The sequence below is a fragment of the Sebastes fasciatus genome, chromosome 17, assembly GCF_043250625.1.
Source record: "Sebastes fasciatus isolate fSebFas1 chromosome 17, fSebFas1.pri, whole genome shotgun sequence".
Classification (NCBI taxonomy): domain Eukaryota; kingdom Metazoa; phylum Chordata; class Actinopteri; order Perciformes; family Sebastidae; genus Sebastes; species Sebastes fasciatus.
The window spans coordinates 7271882-7290667 of NC_133811.1; the positions used below are offsets into that span (position 1 = coordinate 7271882).

The following is an 18786-nucleotide window of genomic DNA, read 5'->3' on the forward strand; positions in this document are numbered from 1 at the left end:
TGTGTTTGTCAAGGTCATGTTAATAATAACAGCGGTTTCGACTTACTTCATCACATATGTGGATGGCGAGCAGTAAGCTGAGGAAGCCAGTGGAAGGATACCGTCCATGACCTTCAAGCCAAGACTCATAGACATATTTGAAAAATGTTGGACTGTAAATCAACACCTGCAAAAGAGTCGTACAGATTTTTCACTCCTTTGTACTTTACTGAAACAGGAGAAAAAAGATTTTACAGTTACATGAATAACTCTGTGTTGTTCTGTATGTTGTATCTTGTTTTGTACTGTACATTTCAGGAAATATTCTTATTTAGTTTCTTATTTTTTACCATTGTTGCTTTTATGTTTAACACACTTAAATAGATCCCACTTCTCAGCATTGTTTTATTTTTTATTTACTTATTACATACCTAATTTACATTTTACACACTCCTTTACTTCTATTTTCTAAGTACAAATACCACAGTCTAAAAATACTCCATTACAAGTAGAAGTCCTGCAATTAAAAAATGAAACTCAAGTTAAAGTACAAATTACCGGCTAAATGTACAACAGTATCAAAAGGATACTCATAATGCAGAAAGACGTACTATTATTAATACATTGTATTATTGGATATTATTACTTTATGTTGTCATTTGTCCAATTTTAGGTACCTACCTTAGTTCAAGAGTAAAGTACTGCATCATATTTTATAAGCTCATCCCATGTTTTGCATGTATCTGAAGAGTAATTAGTAACTAAAGTGATCAGATAAATGTAGTGCAGTAAAAAGTGCAAGTACCTCAAAATTGTACCTAAGCACAATACTTGAGTAAATGTACTTAGTTACTTTCCACATTTGGAAATACCACTAAGAATGGCATCAGTATACAGTAATTCATGCCCTTTATTTTGGAACGAGATGTTCAACAATCTAAGTGTGAGGTCAGGGTGACCACATACTTTTGGGCATGTAGCGTACGTAAGGATATATTAAGTTTACATCCAAACCTTGGATTTGATGGAGCATGCAGGAGAATACATCATGCCAAGTTTAATAACAAATGTGTAAAAATAAAACCTGTGTATGACTCACCTTATCTTTGTTTGCCTGTATCCTGGAAGTAACAGGCGTATATGTGCTGTAACACAAGAAAATAACAAAGCATTCCTGCTTATTTGTCCAGAATCACTGGCATCACATCCACAATCACAGTGGATCTAACTGTCAACATGTCTAAAAATAAATACCCAGTGTCTTTCCTCATTACAACTGTCATCACAGTAATATGTATGCTCACTGGCATTTTGCATCATTCATCACATGCAGTGTGGAGTTATTTGTCGTTCCAGGGCGGTGAAGATGCTGCAAAGTTACAACATAAAAATGGGAGAGGCTCTTTGAATGAAGGTGTGTGTGCAGCTCCCGTGAGGTGCCCACGTTCAGTTTGCAATATGAAAATGTTGCAATTTTCACAAGCAAAACTTACATTTATACCATTTTCATGAATAAAAGGAGCTAAAAAAAACATCACATTGAGCTGACAAAGTGTAAAGTCAGTGTATATTCTACACCACACTCGTGCAGACGTTGTTGGAAACGTAAAGGGATGGCATACTGATGACTGAAATGAAAAGTAATGATTACACTGTAAGATACAACCCAGACAAATGTTTCCAATTAAAAGTAGGTTTATCAAGGCTACTGCCATCGCAGCAATGTGTCTCATTAAAATTGAAAGATTATACAGAAATGCCGTTTGGAAAGATGTGTGCTGTACAATATAACAGTCCAACCAGTTCCTCTACATTTTGTGGTGACTGAATGTGAAAATGGCCTGGAGTGATGTCTGTTGCAGTACATTATACACTACATTATACACCCTGATGTTAAAAAGTACATCCTTCAACACACACAGGCTTGACATTTTTTGCATGGAGAAGTTTCAGGAGTGTGAATATGGAGCAGAAACAGTCCTTACATCCTTTCATAGAGCCTCGTTCTATTTAACGAGACTAGAAAATGTAACAAACACTCAGTTAAGATCTAATGTCTGCTGCGTTAATGCTGACATTACTGCCAGTAAAGTGAAATTTAATGATGCAGAATGATTGCTTTGGCAGAGTTGGAAGACAACTGAAACATTTGTTTGGATTTACTCGTCCTTCTAGCGTCTAACATGTTGGCGAGTTGGAGTTATTGGCAGCGGCTTCGTTATTTTTTCTGGATGTCCAGTGATGAAGCTAATGATTGCGGGTCATTGAAGCAGCTGAAGGTGAATTTTACTGGAAGATTAACACTGAGTGATTATATTTGTTATGGCAACCAGACAAATAGGAACTCTGAGTGAGTGTTGTTATGACAGTCTGGTGTTTGGAGAGTGTAATATATTGGAGAGCGCAACACATGCACGATGCATCGTAATGCGTTCAAGGCTTTTAAATTTCTGGTAAAAGTTTGGATTTAATTGAGAAATGGTGTGATAAATGAAGCACATCTGCTCCTCACATACCCAAAAAATATTTGTATTTAGTTTTGCCCAATGATGACATTCTGGGAAAAGTAATTATAGAAATTGAAAAAATAATAATTAGAGAGCCTCTTCTTTGTTGTTTTGGATCGGTGACTGGAAAGTAGTTTTTGTTTTAATGATTTTTTATTAGCAAAAATGCAGGCAAAGCACAATTGTTCTCTATTTAACATATTTCAGCAACACTGATTAAAGCAAAATACACACAACGAAATAGGAAGAAAGAAAAAGAGAAAAACGGTAATGTACAATAAAAAATGTACAATGCACCCTCCTTTAAAACAAAAATTATAGCACGAACAAACAGGCAAAACAAAACAAAACAAAACAACCTCTCCACTTATAAAGTATAGGTCTGAAAGTATGTTAAGATGTAAAATAAAATTAGGTCCAGATGAAAGTAAAACAATAACTGAGTATCAGCCGTCACATCTGAGTTGAGGTAAGGCATCTATCTTCTTTAACATTAAGGGTCTTTTTCTTACATTGTAGAGGATCTTCTCTGGAGTACAGTATGACGTTAATTCATTAATGTCTTAAGACGTGAATGAGTTTGGAATTTAGTAGGGCTGTCAAAGGTAACGCGATAATAATGCGTTCAGGCAAATTCGCTTTAACGCCACTAATTTCTTTAACGCATTAACGCAATTTGTGATTTTTAGGTTGTAGCGGGCTCAGTTTTAAAGCTAGAGTGAAGATGACTGGTATCATATGGTACTAGAAAACCTAACGAATCCATGTCATACTAGCTTGTCAGGAAGGAGGCTAAATAACGCTCCAAATTTACACTACATTTTGGTGAAAAAAATCTGTCAGGGCCATTTTCAAAGGGGTCCCTTGACCTCTGACCTCAAGATACGTGACTGAAAATGGGTTCTATGGGTACCCACGAGTCTCCCCTTTACAGACATGCTCACTTTATGATAATCACATGCAGTTTGGGGCAAGTCATAGTCAAGTCAGCACACTGACACACTGACAGCTGTTGTTGCCTGTTGGGCTTAAGTTTGTCATGTTATGATTTAAGCATATTATTTATGCTAAATGCAGTACCTGTGAGGGTTTCTGGACAATATTTATCATTGTTTTGTGTTGTTAATTGATTTCCAATAATAAATATATACATACATTTGCATAAAGCAGCATACAGTATTTGCCAACATTTATATTGGACTAAGGCCAGGTAGCCACAAGGCTTAAATCCAATATTGATTTTCCTTTTAAGACTGGTTTGGTCTCCACCAACTTGTGACAATATCTGCTAAATGCTCCACTATGTTCACCAGCTAGTTGCTAACTTTACCTGTCAGTCGTGTGGTGCTGGAAAGCTGGCGTATAGTGGGTTTATTAGTATTTTTTTGCTGGAAACAGCTGTCTGTTGAAACTTGGAATGAGGTTGATGTAAAACCAAAATAATGAGCTGAAAGACACTATAAAAAGCTCCATAGGGCTGACGGGAACTGCAACACCTTTCACATTACACAGTCATTTGATCCATTCCTCATATGAAAATATTGATTAGTGCAGCTTTAACATTCTATAAGTACACTTACTGTTTAATGGTGCCCGTGGTCAGAGCGCTAATGATCCACTGCAGGTCCAGGGTCTTGAACGGGATCAGCACCAGACTGGTGGTGTTGTCTAGGTCTATGGCACTTTCTGGATACATGACATGATGTGTTGTTTTGGCGCCCACATCCTCCTCGAAACCAGTGGTGGGAGCCTGGTTCATTCTGCAGGGACAAAGAAGCAGATTTGCACCATCTGTAATCTTTCCAGGACAGCTCAAATTGAGGTTTATTTCACCCACATGTTGCAAAGATGCACATTTGTTTTTTTGTTGCACTAATCCCCACAATCTGCAAAGAGGTTAGCTGTCACGAATCCACCAAGTCAGCCAAGTCATATGGCACCGACACATGCAGAACCAGCCGTGTTCACTATTTTGAGAAAAAATATGTAAAAAATAGACATAGAAAGACAAAAAGCACAATTTGTCCCGCTTCTCCATGTTTCAGACATCCAAAATGCCATTCAGAACAATTCCAGTGTCCATTTGTAGCTCAGCAATTACCGCTTGGCAAGCTAGGCACGGCGTCCCTATTATTATGTCCAACAATACACACTCAAGCTGGAGCAGTAATTGGCGGTATACAGTAGCTTGACAGTGGCAGTTGGTGTCGGTCAGTGGAAGGAAGTGACACAGAGAGGAGAAATCATGAGGCTGACCCTCCATGTGACTAGCATCACCTGTTTGGGTGCTCCAGTCTGAGCAATATATATCACCCCCCTCATTACTGACTCTGAGATGACAGCTATATAACAACTTGACATTTTCAGCCTGGGCCTGTCAGGACTCAACCTCCTGCAAGAAGTACTTTGTGTCGAAGGCTATCTTACAGTTGATGAGATTTATTTTGCTATTTCATGTTGCAACATAAAATTAGCCTATAGAATAGAAGATGTAGCCTCTCGGGTTGAAAAAATGACAAGTGGCCTTGCACGTTTGGAACAAACTCCATACCTAAAAGACAGTCTTGTCAAATGAAATATGAATGGATATAGTTGTTGGGAAATGGGACAACAACATCACCAAAATCTTTCATGTTTCGCTCTGAGATGGTTGCCTTTTGTACTCCTGGTTGTATTTCATCAATCAAAGCAAGTCAAGTCAATTTCTTGTATAGCATATTTGCAATTTGTCTCAGATGGTTCTACAATTTTCTACATACAACACCGAATTTAGATTAGAAAATACTAGGGCTGTCAAAGTTAATGTGATAATAATGCAAATTCGTTTTAATGCCACTAATTTCTTTAATGCATTAACGTAACTTGTTTTTTTTAGGTTGTAGTGGGCTACAATTTTTGGTAACGTGAATATCGTCTTCTGTGATTGTAATGTTTAAATGTACGTATCCTTGTTTCTTGTCTTTGTCCTTTTTGTGATGTTGCAAATGGAGCTGCTGAGATGCAAAACAAATTTCAGACCTCTCTGACAATAAAGTATTATCGTATCGTTATCGTATAAGATGTGTGAATGAATATGGGTTCTATGGGTACCCACGAGTCTCCCCTTTACAGACATGCCCACTTTATGATAATCACATGCAGTTTGGGGGCAAGTCATAGTCAAGTCAGCACACTGACACACTGACAGCTGGTGTTGCCTGTTGGGCTGCAGTTTGCCATGTTATGATTTGCGCATATTGTTTTATGTTAAATGCAGTACCTGTGAGGGTTTCTGGACAATATTTGTCATTATTTTGTGTTGTGAATTGATTTCCAATAATAAATATATACATATATTTGCATAAAGCAAGCATATTTTCCCACTCCCATGTTGATAAGAGTATTAAATACTTGACAAATCTCCCTTTAAGGTACATTTTGAACAGATACAAATTTGTGATATTTTGTCCTTAAAGTGGTTATTAAACCTGCATTTTACTCCTTTTTTTCCATTCAACCTTGATAAGTAGCAGCTAACGTGGCTGTGCCTATTTACACATCCAGCAGATATACTGTATGTAGCAACATTGACAATAGTTCTGTTTACGGTCATCTAGCGAAGTCAAGGTTAGTCAAGGTTCAAGGTTAATTTATTGTCATTGTACAACACACGGTTGCGCAACAAAATGCAGCTGTAGTCCCTTTATGCAACATAAGAAAACCAAAAAAGCAAAACTATCTTTTTATGGTGGGGTATGGAAGATGAGTTGAGCCTGAGGAAGGAAGCCAATCTGTAGTCTGGTGGCACGACAGCGGACACTTCTGTATTGCTTGCAAGGTGGCAGCATGGTGGGCTGTGTCTGGGGTGGTTATTGTCTTTTAATATCCTTTGGGCTCTTCCCAGGCACCTCTTCTCACCAAGATGGGTACCAATGATGTTCTGGGCGGTTTTAATCCCCCGCAGCAGAGCTCTCCTGTCCGTGGCCGTGCTCATCTCACGCTAGTCTGTAATGTTTCCAGTCAGGATTCTTTCTGTTGCTCTTCTGTAAAAGTTTAAAAGAACTTGGCAAGGGATTTTTGCCATAATAAAAACAGCCGTTTTTAAGCTTTTTACACCAGGGTGGAGAAGTGAGATGACCATGTCAGGTTCTCTGAGATGCTGATTCCAATGAACTTAAAACTGGTCACTTGCTCCACCTCAGCTCCACTGATGTAGACCGGGAGTGTGTCTGTCTCCTTTTTTTCTAAAATCCACGAACGGCCCCTTGGTTTTGCTGATGTTGAGCAGTAGTTTGCACTCTGTGCATCACTCTGCAACACTGTTGATTTCCTCCCGATATGAAGTCTCATCGTTGTTTGTAGTCTGGCCGATGATGGTAGTGTCGTCCGCAAACTTTACAACAGAGTCCTCTGCCTGTTTTAGCTCCGTTTTTGATCTCCACCAACTCCTGAGGGACATACTTTTAACTCTTTAAATGCTCCACTGTGTTCACCAACTAGTCGCTAACTTTGTCTGTCTGCTGTTTGTAGCATGAAGCGGGTTTATCAGAACTGTTTTTGTTGAAATTAAAAACATATATTACATCAGTTTATAAAAACAGGAGGGACATAGAGACATGACGGATAGCTGTCTTTAATGCAACAGCTAACTCAGCCTGGTCTCCCAGGGCGTCATATACCGATGGTTGAGCAGTGGCCCTCAGCGTCTTGATACCAACACACAAGGCACCCTTTAGTGAGACGTACCAGGCTTTCAACTAATTCCAATGTAAACCCATCTGCATCATTATTAGATGCTCAGAGCAACGGACGTGGTATTTAGAGCGAGAAAGTCTAGGTTGCTGGACAGGTCAAAACAAAACACAAGACTTTCCGTCAGGGGACCCATGTGAAACCAAAATTTGAGTGATTTTTACTGACGATGTTATGTCACGGGATGCTACTTCACTGAGTCACATGATTTCACCTCTATAGCTTAAGTTACGTCAAAAGCATACTTATTTCAAGCCAAACTATGATATTTTTTCGAACCCTAACCAAGTAGTTTTGATGCCTAAACCTAACCGCCACACGTTATTATGAATCCCAATGCTTTTCTTTGCAAGCGCACCCTGTGTAGCATTCAAGTGCTAAGATTGGCCAGGAATCTATATTCGCACGAGGTGCCAGTAACCCAATTTCTTCAGGTCCCGTGCCCTGACGAATGGACTATCCTGACCCTAACCGCTCGAGGTCAATGCCTAACTTCAACCATTGGCACTGACCTCAACCATCTACGTAGGGCGGGTCTTGCCAAGAAAAGTGGGATTCATAATTACGCAATCGCCACTGTTTCACAATGTTAACCATGTGCGAGCGTTCTACGTCAAGGTACGATGCATCTGTCCAAGTGGCAAAACATGACGAGTAGGCATGCGATAACGTTGGCTTACTAAAGCGATGCTACAGCTGTGAAATGGTAGGAAGGACAGTCAGTCCCAGAGGAGAGAAGCGTTGTGTCACCAGTAATAAAGCTGCCGCACCAGATGTGTCTCTGGTTATTTATTGACAGAGCACTGATTATTATGATATTGCATCATCAGTTGTGTCATTGTGGGGGGAAAGGAGCTGTACTTTACAGAATAATGATGTGTAATTTTGCAAGGACACATCTACAAAACTCTCATCACAGACTGTTCGGTCCATTTTACATCAGAAATGGAGAGAGGGAGGAGAAATAGAAATTGGTTTACTCTCCTTTAACAAGTACTGGGCAGTAGAACCAGGTTTTTTTCCACTGCTACATGTTGCTCTGGTGCTTCATATAGATTAAAACTGCAATGTATGGAAGAAGAAGTATTGGCAGGAGGTTTTATGATGCAATATCTCAATGGAAAAAACCTGTTTCTGACAGGACTACACTGGTGGATTTCACTCTAAATGGTAACTATAGCTTCTGGGATTTTAAGAATTGCTCACCAAATGGATCCCTGCCGCCCAGAGCAGATGACAAAGGACGGAGGTGAGGCCAGAGGAACACCATGCCACATATAAAATAGTATAATGTGAAGAATTCATCACTTCTGCAGCACATTCTTTATTCTTTATGAGGATCCCCATTAGCTGCCGCCACTAACTCTTTCTGGGGTCCACACACACAACAAAACATAACATATAAAACAAGACATGCAACACATCTTAAAGTCTCAATAATGTTCAAGAGAAATAAAAGTTCACAACACCTCAAACTACATTCTATCATAATAGATCAGTTGACTTTATTAACATTGGGGTTATTGTTATTGTGTTTTTTAGGAGTCTTTTACTTCTGAGCAATTATTAAGGTGAGATAAAACTAGTGCCTGTGTCACTAGCACTCTAGAGACAGGGGTAAGGAAAGAAAAACATCCTCTACTGCATGATATTCCTCTACCCAGTTTCTTAACAATATTTTAATGTTCCTCCCATGATAGCTGCCCATCGATTGTGACACCAAGCAATTTGCTTTTTAAACCTGTTCAATATCTGAGCCTTAAGGCCTTTACACACCGGGGGCGTGACAAATTAACAATACGAAAATGCAAAACTCTCGCCTGTGAATATTATGTATCTAGTGCTTTTATTGTTGAAAGGTAAGAACGGAAGTAGTGGATCTTGTCTGCGCCGCCTTTGTCAAGGTTGAAAGGAGTAATAAAGTTTGCCATCTTGTTTCGGACTATCAGCCTCCGTGTTGTTGTTTCATAAATAAAGGCACAACTCAACCTGTTCCATACAACGTGACTGAAAGAAAATCGACCACGATGTTACTTTTTCGCTGTGTAATATTCACATTCTGTGTCAAAGTACAAAAACAACAGTTTGAAAAAATATATTGACGTGTGAATTAATCTCAATCGAAAAAAAATGCTCCCGGTGTGTAAAGGCCTTTTGAGTGGTAGGCACAGCTGATCATCATTATTAGTGACACTAGTGCAGTGGCCGTACATGGTGTGTGCCCAGAAGTGCTGCATGCAAAATTGTTGAGAATTGCTCATTGACTCCAGGGAAGTGAGGAAGAGTTTGTTGTGTTTTTGGTTATAATGTTAGTATATTCAGCATCCAACAGCAAGAGTGAACTCTTCCTGGAAAGCCCCGCTGCTGCACAGAGCGCAAGGTTTATTAATATTGAACGTGTCGCATGTCCAAATTGCACCAACTATGACTGCACTTCCTTGGGTCCCCAACGATACACCAGCCAAGTGTGAAGTACATCGGATGAATGGTTCTCGAGATATACAAAGGACACACACACACACACACACACACACACAAATATGTACAGACAGACAGAGATTCCTTGCGTTATATTTAGATGCCTCGCCCTGAACACAATACTTTTGGTTTTTGCTACATTCAAAACAAATCTGTTCTCACATATCCATTAAAGTAATAGTTGCTTAATTCTGTTATATTAGTTGATGCAAAATGTATAGTTGTATCATCTTCAATAAGAGTAGCACTGCACTTATCCGAAACGTAAAGCATGTCATTAGTAAATATTGAAAAGAGTAGCAGCCCAAGGCAACTCCCAGTGGTCTGAAAAGTGAAGCCAATGCAGAAGTGCCTTAAACTTGCATTCTTTCTAACAGCCAGCAGGGGGCGACGACTCTGGTTGCAAAAAGAAGTCTGATTGTATAGAAGTCTATGAGAAAATGAGCCTACTTCTCACTTGATTTATTACCTCAGTAAACATTATAAACATGAATGTATGGTCTCAATCGCTAGTTTCAAGTCTTCTTCAATACAGCATGATGTTCATTTAGTAAATTATGGTCCCATTTAGAGTCAAATATACCATAAAGCAGGGGATGCTTTAGGGCGGGGCTACCAGGTCGCTATACCACGGCGTTGTCCGGTCTGTGAGTTGTCTGTGTTTTCATCTTAGAACTTTAACCCTTTCACGGTGTGTTTTCAGTTCATGACAGTTAATTATAACCTTTTGGTCATTTTGGATCTTAACTCCACCCTCTCATGGCAGTTGTGGTTGCAAAAAAACAATATGGCGACGGCCAAAATGCACAGCGTATTCAGGGGAGGTAAAACTACCATTAAAAAAAAAAACAGACTGCTTCTCAAGCAAAGTCAGAAATACTCACTCATGTAACACCACATAACTTTCTGTAGGCAACATCAGTCTGTCTTGAACTTTAAACAATGTTTTTCTCCCACACACAACAACCTTTTTCCACAACTATTTGACATCTTACACAACATCTAAAAATGGCAGGGCACTTTTCTATCATTGAACAGCACAATATTGTCCTTCAGTCACAGTATTCAAACATTTCTTGAATTCTTTATCCATTTTTCGTGTTTCTCAAAGCTCCTCTTGAGATTTGTAGAAGACTCATGCCATTTACTCGCTGCAGGAGTGAATGCTACAATAAGACTCTTAAGGGCACTCAAGAAGTTCTCAGGTTGTTAAGTGGATTCAGCGTGCTGCTCCTTCACTTAATCTTGTGGGGCGTGTGGTGTCAACTGTTCTAAAGAGGCGAATATTTCAGATTGATCTAATCAATATTCAACTTCTGCTGTAACTCGCCCCTGGCGCTGGAAATTGGTACCAGATGGACTTGAAACAAACTGGGGCAGATGTATTGAGCCTTTGAAAAGCCCCATCTCACCGGCAAGATGGTTTGCTCACGCACACAAAACTGAGTTTTTTTTGCCTTGAATACACAAATAGTCAGGAAACACAGAATGTGAGATGAAGAATGCTTAAGTGGAAAGATTAGGATCAATATTTTGCGCATATCAAACATGTACAGATTTTGATGTGGCTCTCTGTATTAATAGATCTGGAGAATCATAAAGGGTTTGTAACACCGTTCCAGGGAAAGCATGAAACCAGAGCAGATGGCTCGTTCTCGGAGGAGTGAAATTCAGAGCGAAGGTCTTTTTTACAGATGACAGACATGTTGACAAGTGATTTGTAGCAGGGCTACATGGAGGCTACAACTATAAAGGGCCAGTACATTGAGCATCAATCAACTTTACTGAACGCAAGTATGTCTTAAAAGCTCAAATATACAAGTCAGGTTGAAAGGTTCTACAGCATTGATTGATTGAAGACTTTTTTCTGTCGATGTTTTTCAGTGCTGAAGCTTTTCACTGTTATATCTGTATGTATTTTCAGATACGGCTTGAACAGAGATATAATTCAGACATCAGTTGGTGACCAAGACTCTGCATCAGATCAGATGCACCAAAAACATCAATGATATAAAAAGAGAACATGCATCAATGAAAAATCACTGAGGCAGGTATTTTTAATGTTAATTAGATTTCACATCAATGTATCATTGCTCAGTTTAACATCATTCTTGTGTAACAGGTTGGCGTGGGCCTACTGTTACATTGCAGCACACCTGCCAGTGTGGATTATGGGCTGCTGTTGTGATGTTTATGCAGTTCTCGGTCGATCACACTGACGTCAGGTCTCTGAATCTCTGCACGCATCTCCTATTCATTCAGCGAGTTATAAAAGTCTAGTGTTCTTCCCACTGACGGCTGTTTCCACTGGTTAAAGAAACAGTCAGCCAATAATTGTAGGTGGGATGAAGAATAGGGATGTCACATTCCGACATAGCTTGCTAGATCAACCTTGGGCTGTCTGGAAAACACTGAACCGCCTGCGGGCCGGCGAAGGATGCTGCAAGGTGTCCATGAAGAAATGGAAGATAACAACTTCCGATATATGTGTGTGTGGCGAATCCCAAACCATGGAACACATCATGAGATGTAGCCAAGCTCCACAATGTACCAAAGATGACCTGGCCGAACCAAATGCCGCTGCGCTCGCCTGCGCCAACCACTGGGAAGACATGATATAGAAGATGGCTGGACACGAGGAAGAAGAAGATAGCTTGCAGGCTACCTAGAGCTACATCGGTGAAAAAAGTGACAAAAAATGGGTAAAAATATAGCGCCGAGAGGTTGAGATTGACACGGGTTGACACAGGTTGTTGGTAAATTGACTTACATTAAGAACGACTCTTGATGTTGTTTCTCACCAGTGTGATGCGAAAATGCTGTGCGGGAATGCAGAAAATCCGCATTCGAATTTTACGCAACTGAGCAACTGTGTTGCTGTTCCATTTTCATCAATGAGGCCCAATGAGTTTCCTCCTATATAGAAACCTATACCGTGTCCACTCCACACAACAAAAATCAGACAGAGAATGTCTAAGAGGCTAAGATTAACTACACAATACATAAACTAATTAGACCAGATTATCAGCTACATTACCATCTTCATGCGTGGTAGCCAAGCTGCTGGGCGATCTCAAGTCATATATTGTCCTTTATTTGGTTGTTGAGGTAGTCGTCGCAGTGTTTGTCGTACATTATCGGGTGTTGAGAAGGGGACGACCCATTGTTATTCACCAGTAGTAAAGGATTTTTTTCCATTACACCAAAACAATTTTTTTTATGACACGAGTGGGAAGAAATGATTTCATTGGTCAAATAAATATTTCTACAGGCGGATATCGGCTGAAATCGAAGTCCGCATGTATATTTTTTACCCCGCGCGAATGTTCCAAGCATTCATAAGAACAAACAAAGTACATTTTTTTTAATTTCCATGCTAATTTTTTGGACGAAAATCCGTGCTTGGTGTGAAACTGCTTTTAATCTAAAATGTCTTTGATCAGACTAGGGCTGGTATCTCAGACCTGTGCAGTTTTCTCTCTGAGAATATCTTATTTTCTTCCCCTAGAACAGTGAGAAAAGTGAGACTGTGATGCTGATAAATGATTAATGGCATCTTTAATGTCGAGGCTGTTGGCCTGCCAGCAGGCTGTTGGACATTATTTGTCTAATTACTATTCATTCGTCCTCAAAATGCTCAAAGCCAAGAACAACGGCATACCATAACACGGCCCCGTGCTTCGAGGTGCAGCCAGATCACGCAGCATGTAATAGCCATCTAACACTTTAAAGGTCAGTGGTATTTCAGTACTGTCTCATTTCTTCACATTCTCACGAGTTCACTGCTCTACTTTGTAAGCCTGAGTGTGTGGAAATTTTCAAAATGCCTATGCAGTTCCAGCTGACTAATAATCATGATGAGCAATGAACACGGTATACATTTTTATCAGGTAGTTGAAGCGGTGGGGCCGGGATGAGGCGAGCGCACCAGATGAGATGAAGGCACACGGTCTCAGGTGTGGTTTTAAAGCTTCAGGCTTTGTAATTAACACGGTGAATACTAAACTTGCAATGTGGCAGTCAAGGTTGTTTTGAGAACGGTGTGGTACTCTGCCTGTTAGCTATAGATGGCTTGCAGTTATCCTGAAATCACAGTTGGCATTATCCACCCAGTTTCTAAGTGTGGACTGATGAAATGTGTAGACCAACAGACTTATGCCTTGTAGGTAAATAGCAGGATGTTGCAATTGATTCTGAATGTAGCTCCTTGCCACACTGCCAACACCAATGAATGTCCTTCACTGACTGACTGGGACATAATTAAACGCCCATGCAAAACCTTCACCGTGGTTCGTTAGAGGAGCCATAATGTGGGAACACATAACGAGTGCTCAAGCTCGTTATGTTGTGTATCAAACTTATTAAGCATTCACTTAACGAGAAGGTCAGTAGTTGTGCACGCACCGTTTTTGCTCGCACCAATAGACTGTATATAAGAAGTGGATGTAGTCACTGTGATGTCCCCCTGTGGACTGCCGTTTTGAAGCCTGGAGTTCGACATTTTGGCCGTCGCCATCTTGTATTTTTGCAACTAGAAGTGACACGAGAGGGTAGAGCTAGGTACAACCGAATGTAAAACAAGACATTTTAAGGTGCCCAAAATGTCACAATTAACTTTCATGAACTGAAAACACGGACAACTCCCAGACTGGACAACACTGCAGCAACGACCTGTCAATCACAAGGTAGTCACGCCCTAAAGCATCCCCTGCTTTATGGTCTATTTGACTCTAAATGGGACCATGATTTACTAAATGAACATCATGCTGTATTGAAAAGACTTGAAACTAGAGATTGAGACCATAAACTCTTATTTACAATGTTTACTGAGGTAATAAATCAAGTAGGGTCAGCTGCCTGCTCTTACTTTTGGTTTCATCTAAAAAAAATGGCTCATACAATATGGCTTAACTGGGGGTTTTGACTCACTTGTAGCTATGTAGCTACATCTTCAATAAAAGGAGGAATGATTACCAAAGCTAAACAAAAGCTACAGTATACAGCCCAGTTTAATTAAATTTTACTTTAACAAATAGTTGTTTTTGAAATGTTGTGCTTGCTAGAAATGGTAAATGGACTTACATTTATATAGCGCTTTACTAGGCTTCCGACGACTCAAAGCGCTTTACACTACATGTCAGCATTCATCCATTCACACACACATTCATACACTGATGGCAGAGGCTGCCAGGCAGGGTGCAGGGATCTAATCTAAATACTCAGGGAGGAATTTGGGGTTAAGTTTCTTGCTCAAGGACACTTCGACATTGTTCATAGTTAAGACAACATTAAAGGTTAAGTGTTTAAAAATGGACCCTATTTTCCCATGTTTTTGTGTCTAAATGACTAATCGGGACAACATTTTTGTAATTGTTCCAGTATTGAGGGAGAACGCTGTAACCGGCAGCCAAGAAACGAGCTGCGAGGGCAAATGAGCAGCGTCAATGTAACGTTACGTTCACTGAAAGTGCTTGTTGTTATTATAAGTGAACTTAAAACATTATGGAAAGGACACCTACAGAGAAATAAAAAAATGTTCTTACCTTTCGCTTGAGCCGGTCTGTGTGTTATTGTGTCCAAGTCCCGCTCAAGGAGAAGTCTCTTTGTGAAATCTGAATATCCCTATACTCAGGCTCAAATAAATACGGGTGGCCATTGAATTCAAAGACCTCATCCACATTGTCAAAATCATCTAAATATTCAGCCATGACATTGAAAATCTTTTAGGTAACACAAAGCTACACTTTTTATACTCCAAAACAACAAACTCTGCCCGTATGGATGGATATATTCCACTATTCAACCGTCGTCTTCCGGCAACACGTCACCTCGCCAGATTTCAGAACGAGACTTCTCCTTCAGCGAGACTCTTTCCATAGTGTCAGACACTTATAGTAACAATTAGAGGCTGTCCTGGCAAAAACAAACACTTTTAGTGGATGTAAATGACGGTGCCAGCTTGCCCCAATAGCACCATATTGCAGCTGCTGTCTACAGCGCTCTCCCTCAATACTGGACCAATTTCAGAAATTGAAGTCCCTGTTAGTCACTTAGATGCAAAAACATGGAAAAATAAGGTCCAGGTTGAAAAATACTGCAAGTTACACTTAAAGCACGTTGAAGACAGGCTCAGTTATATTCTCTTTTTCAGTAATACACATCTGACAAAGCCACTTCCACTGAAAACCTTCTGCTCGCAGCGACTGTCACTCTCTATCACAGTGACTACACAGTGGGGAATAATTTTACAGCAAGATATGGCCTGATCACGTGCAGTATATGTGTCTAGTGAACTATAAATCAAAACTTACAGTGAGGTATATATGACGGGGACCCTTGTTAACCCTTGGCAGCAAGTATAAATCCAGCTTGTCAGTCTACATGCTCCTCTCCATACCTCCCTGATCATCATTCCTGCAGAAGGAATCATTCACTGCCATTCATGTTAGGGCTTTTTTCCTGTTTCACTGTATGTGGTTTGATCATCTTTTTAACAAATGCACACATCCATACAAGGAGCCAAGCTACATTTGAGACTCTGCGAATAACATCCACATCAAAATTAAGGTGCAAATAATGTCACCTGAAAATGATCTACAGTTAAAATTTGAATTCATGTCACAAAATGGACATTTGATGAATGCTCTTGAGTTCCTTGCACCGCCCCGGGTTACGCTCATTTGTAGCGTGGGTAGCCCCAAGTGGCAATCAAGCCCCTGAACGCCATCGTTCTTTGTGTCACAATAACAAATAGGTTCACTAAGCAAAGAGCAGGATTGATTGCAGAGTGGACTGGACACACATGAAAATGAAGTCTTAATTGGAAATTTATGTACTGATGGATCTTTGAAAGCAGTATTCTGGTTGTGCCATTATCATCATAACAATAATGCAAAAAAACAAGCTTTCAATACATGAGCTCTGTTTCAGCTTTAGGGCGCTGATTACAAACACAAAGTACAGCTCGTGTGTCCTTGGTCAGAGGTTGTTGATGGCTAAGAGGCACTTGTAAGGAGCGTTCTGGTCATTCGTGGGCCCTCGGGAGCATATCATTATGGTAATAACACACTTCCAGAGAAAGGAAAAAGTTCATTCTCTGATGTCAACAGGTTTAAAGAACGTCATGACTAGATTCGAGGCGAATTCAGAAGACAGCTGAAGCTGTAAAGCTCCTGCATTAGTTGTGTGAAAATCCCGGTTTTAAAGCCAATTTCAAACATGGATTTTTGAGTCACAAATGTGACGTGCCCACCTTCCTACTACATCTGCTGGCTTTAAGATCCATCTTAATGAAGTTATTTGCAAGGGCTTACATCATAGCATAGAATATAAGCTTGACTGATCCTCAATTCAGCAGAGTAAATATGAATGATGAGACAATCACACATCCAAGACTGCCTACTTCTTTTCAAATAAAATATGCTGGTGGGCCACGGAAGCACTGAGAGAGTGTGATTGCATATGATCAGATACTCTGTGTTCGGAAGAGATGATTATACAATATGATTCCATGTATTTGTCCGGATTTAGAAGGACCAACATTTCATAAAAACGTATTCTGGACAGAGTGCTGCCCTCAAGCATGTTGCACAAGTTTTGTGAAATATGTATTCACCTTCATGTTCCACCGCTTTTTCAGCGTAGCCCGGGTGACCTTTTGGCTCAGCACTATGGTTTCCACCCAAGCATGACTCCAAATGTGATGCTCAGGCTAGAATAAATAAAAAGAAAACTGCATATTTCCAAAGCATGTTCCTGCAGGAAAACTATTCTGCTAATGGCAAAGAATAACTCTTGTCTCCTGCCATCCGATAATTGAATTGGTAGACAATGGCATGCTGCTGTCGCAGCGGGGGCTGGCGAAGAAGATAAGTGCAGTAATGTGCCTTTATACAGAGGCAACATGTCACAGCAGGTTGACAAAGCCACGCTGTGATAAATTAAGAGCCATGCAAGAATACTGCGTGAAATTCGCTTTCCGATATTTAAGCGGCGCTCTGGTTACTCTTGATAAGATCTCCGTGTCAGCCCCATCATCATGATGCCCATTAGCCATCAATCTTAACAGAGTCCTCTTTAAGCTGGTGACAGTCTAAGCACCCACACCTTTATTCCATAGACTCAAACTACTGTATCCAGTGTCAACTTGGCACCTGATTCTGTATGCTGTGTGTAGTTTTAACCATTCCCACCACCACTGTGTCCGCCAGAGCAATTAATTCATTCACTGCCCTTTAAACTACGCCCTAGTGCCCTTTAATATTCCCACTATAGAACAAAAAAACAGTATCCATGGCACAAACACAAGTTTCTGTTAACAATCCCACAATGTGAACCTCAGAAATTACAGTTGTGCAACACACATGGTTAGTAAGTGTCTGAAATCTCAGTTTACTGCTCACTATAGAGTGTAATAATGAGTGACTGTTCAACACGTTCTCACTCCCAGCTCGTCAAATACAGCAGATTGGTCAGTGGCCCTACGCGTCAAACTATGCCGCTCTAGGTACCCCTGTAGCATCAGTTTTCAACATGGCAATTTCCGCTCATTACATGCATATGCTGTCTTTTCAAAATAAACTTCCGTTTTAACAGGAAACAATTTGGTTAGGTTTAGGCAACAAAACTACTTGGTTAGGTTTAGGAAAACATTGTAGTTTGAGTTAAATTAAGTACATGTGATACATAGTTAAGTAGGCTACATTACATAGGTGACATAGTGTAACAGTTTGGGTCCGTGTTTGATGGTTGAGGTAGCTTGGAGAGCGTAGTAGAAGACGGTAGACAAAAACGCACAGCCACACTGGTACTGGGGTTTCCACAATGCTCGTCGGTTATTATTAATTTCCCTACACATCAACCTTACCAAGCCCGGTTGTACAGTTGCTATCGGTCCGATGACGAATTACCCTCTGGGGGCCAAGGGGCTATGTTTCTGGGGTTCCAGTGTAGCAAGCAGATATCCAGGCCAAGACTTCCTCTTCCGTGAGCTGCTCATTGTTTACAGTCCAGATAGCAACTTGAGACACGAGACCGGAGTTGGATTTGAGAGATGATGTGTGCGACCAGATTGTTTCACAAGTAGCCAGTT

The 18786-nt window shown here is 40.3% G+C and overlaps 1 protein-coding gene across 1 annotated transcript in view; it reads right to left on the reverse strand.

The window, feature by feature from the left end:
• Nucleotides 1-18786, reverse strand: part of LOC141753949 (CMP-N-acetylneuraminate-beta-galactosamide-alpha-2,3-sialyltransferase 1-like) — a 79065-nt gene that overhangs the window by 4452 nt on the left and 55827 nt on the right. Inside the window, exons 4-6 of the mRNA XM_074612647.1 lie at nucleotides 4067-4246; nucleotides 1079-1124; nucleotides 47-166 (exon numbers count right to left, since the gene is read on the reverse strand). Coding sequence (XP_074468748.1) covers nucleotides 47-166; nucleotides 1079-1124; nucleotides 4067-4246 — 346 coding nt within the window. The remainder of the gene's footprint in view (nucleotides 1-46; nucleotides 167-1078; nucleotides 1125-4066; nucleotides 4247-18786) is intronic.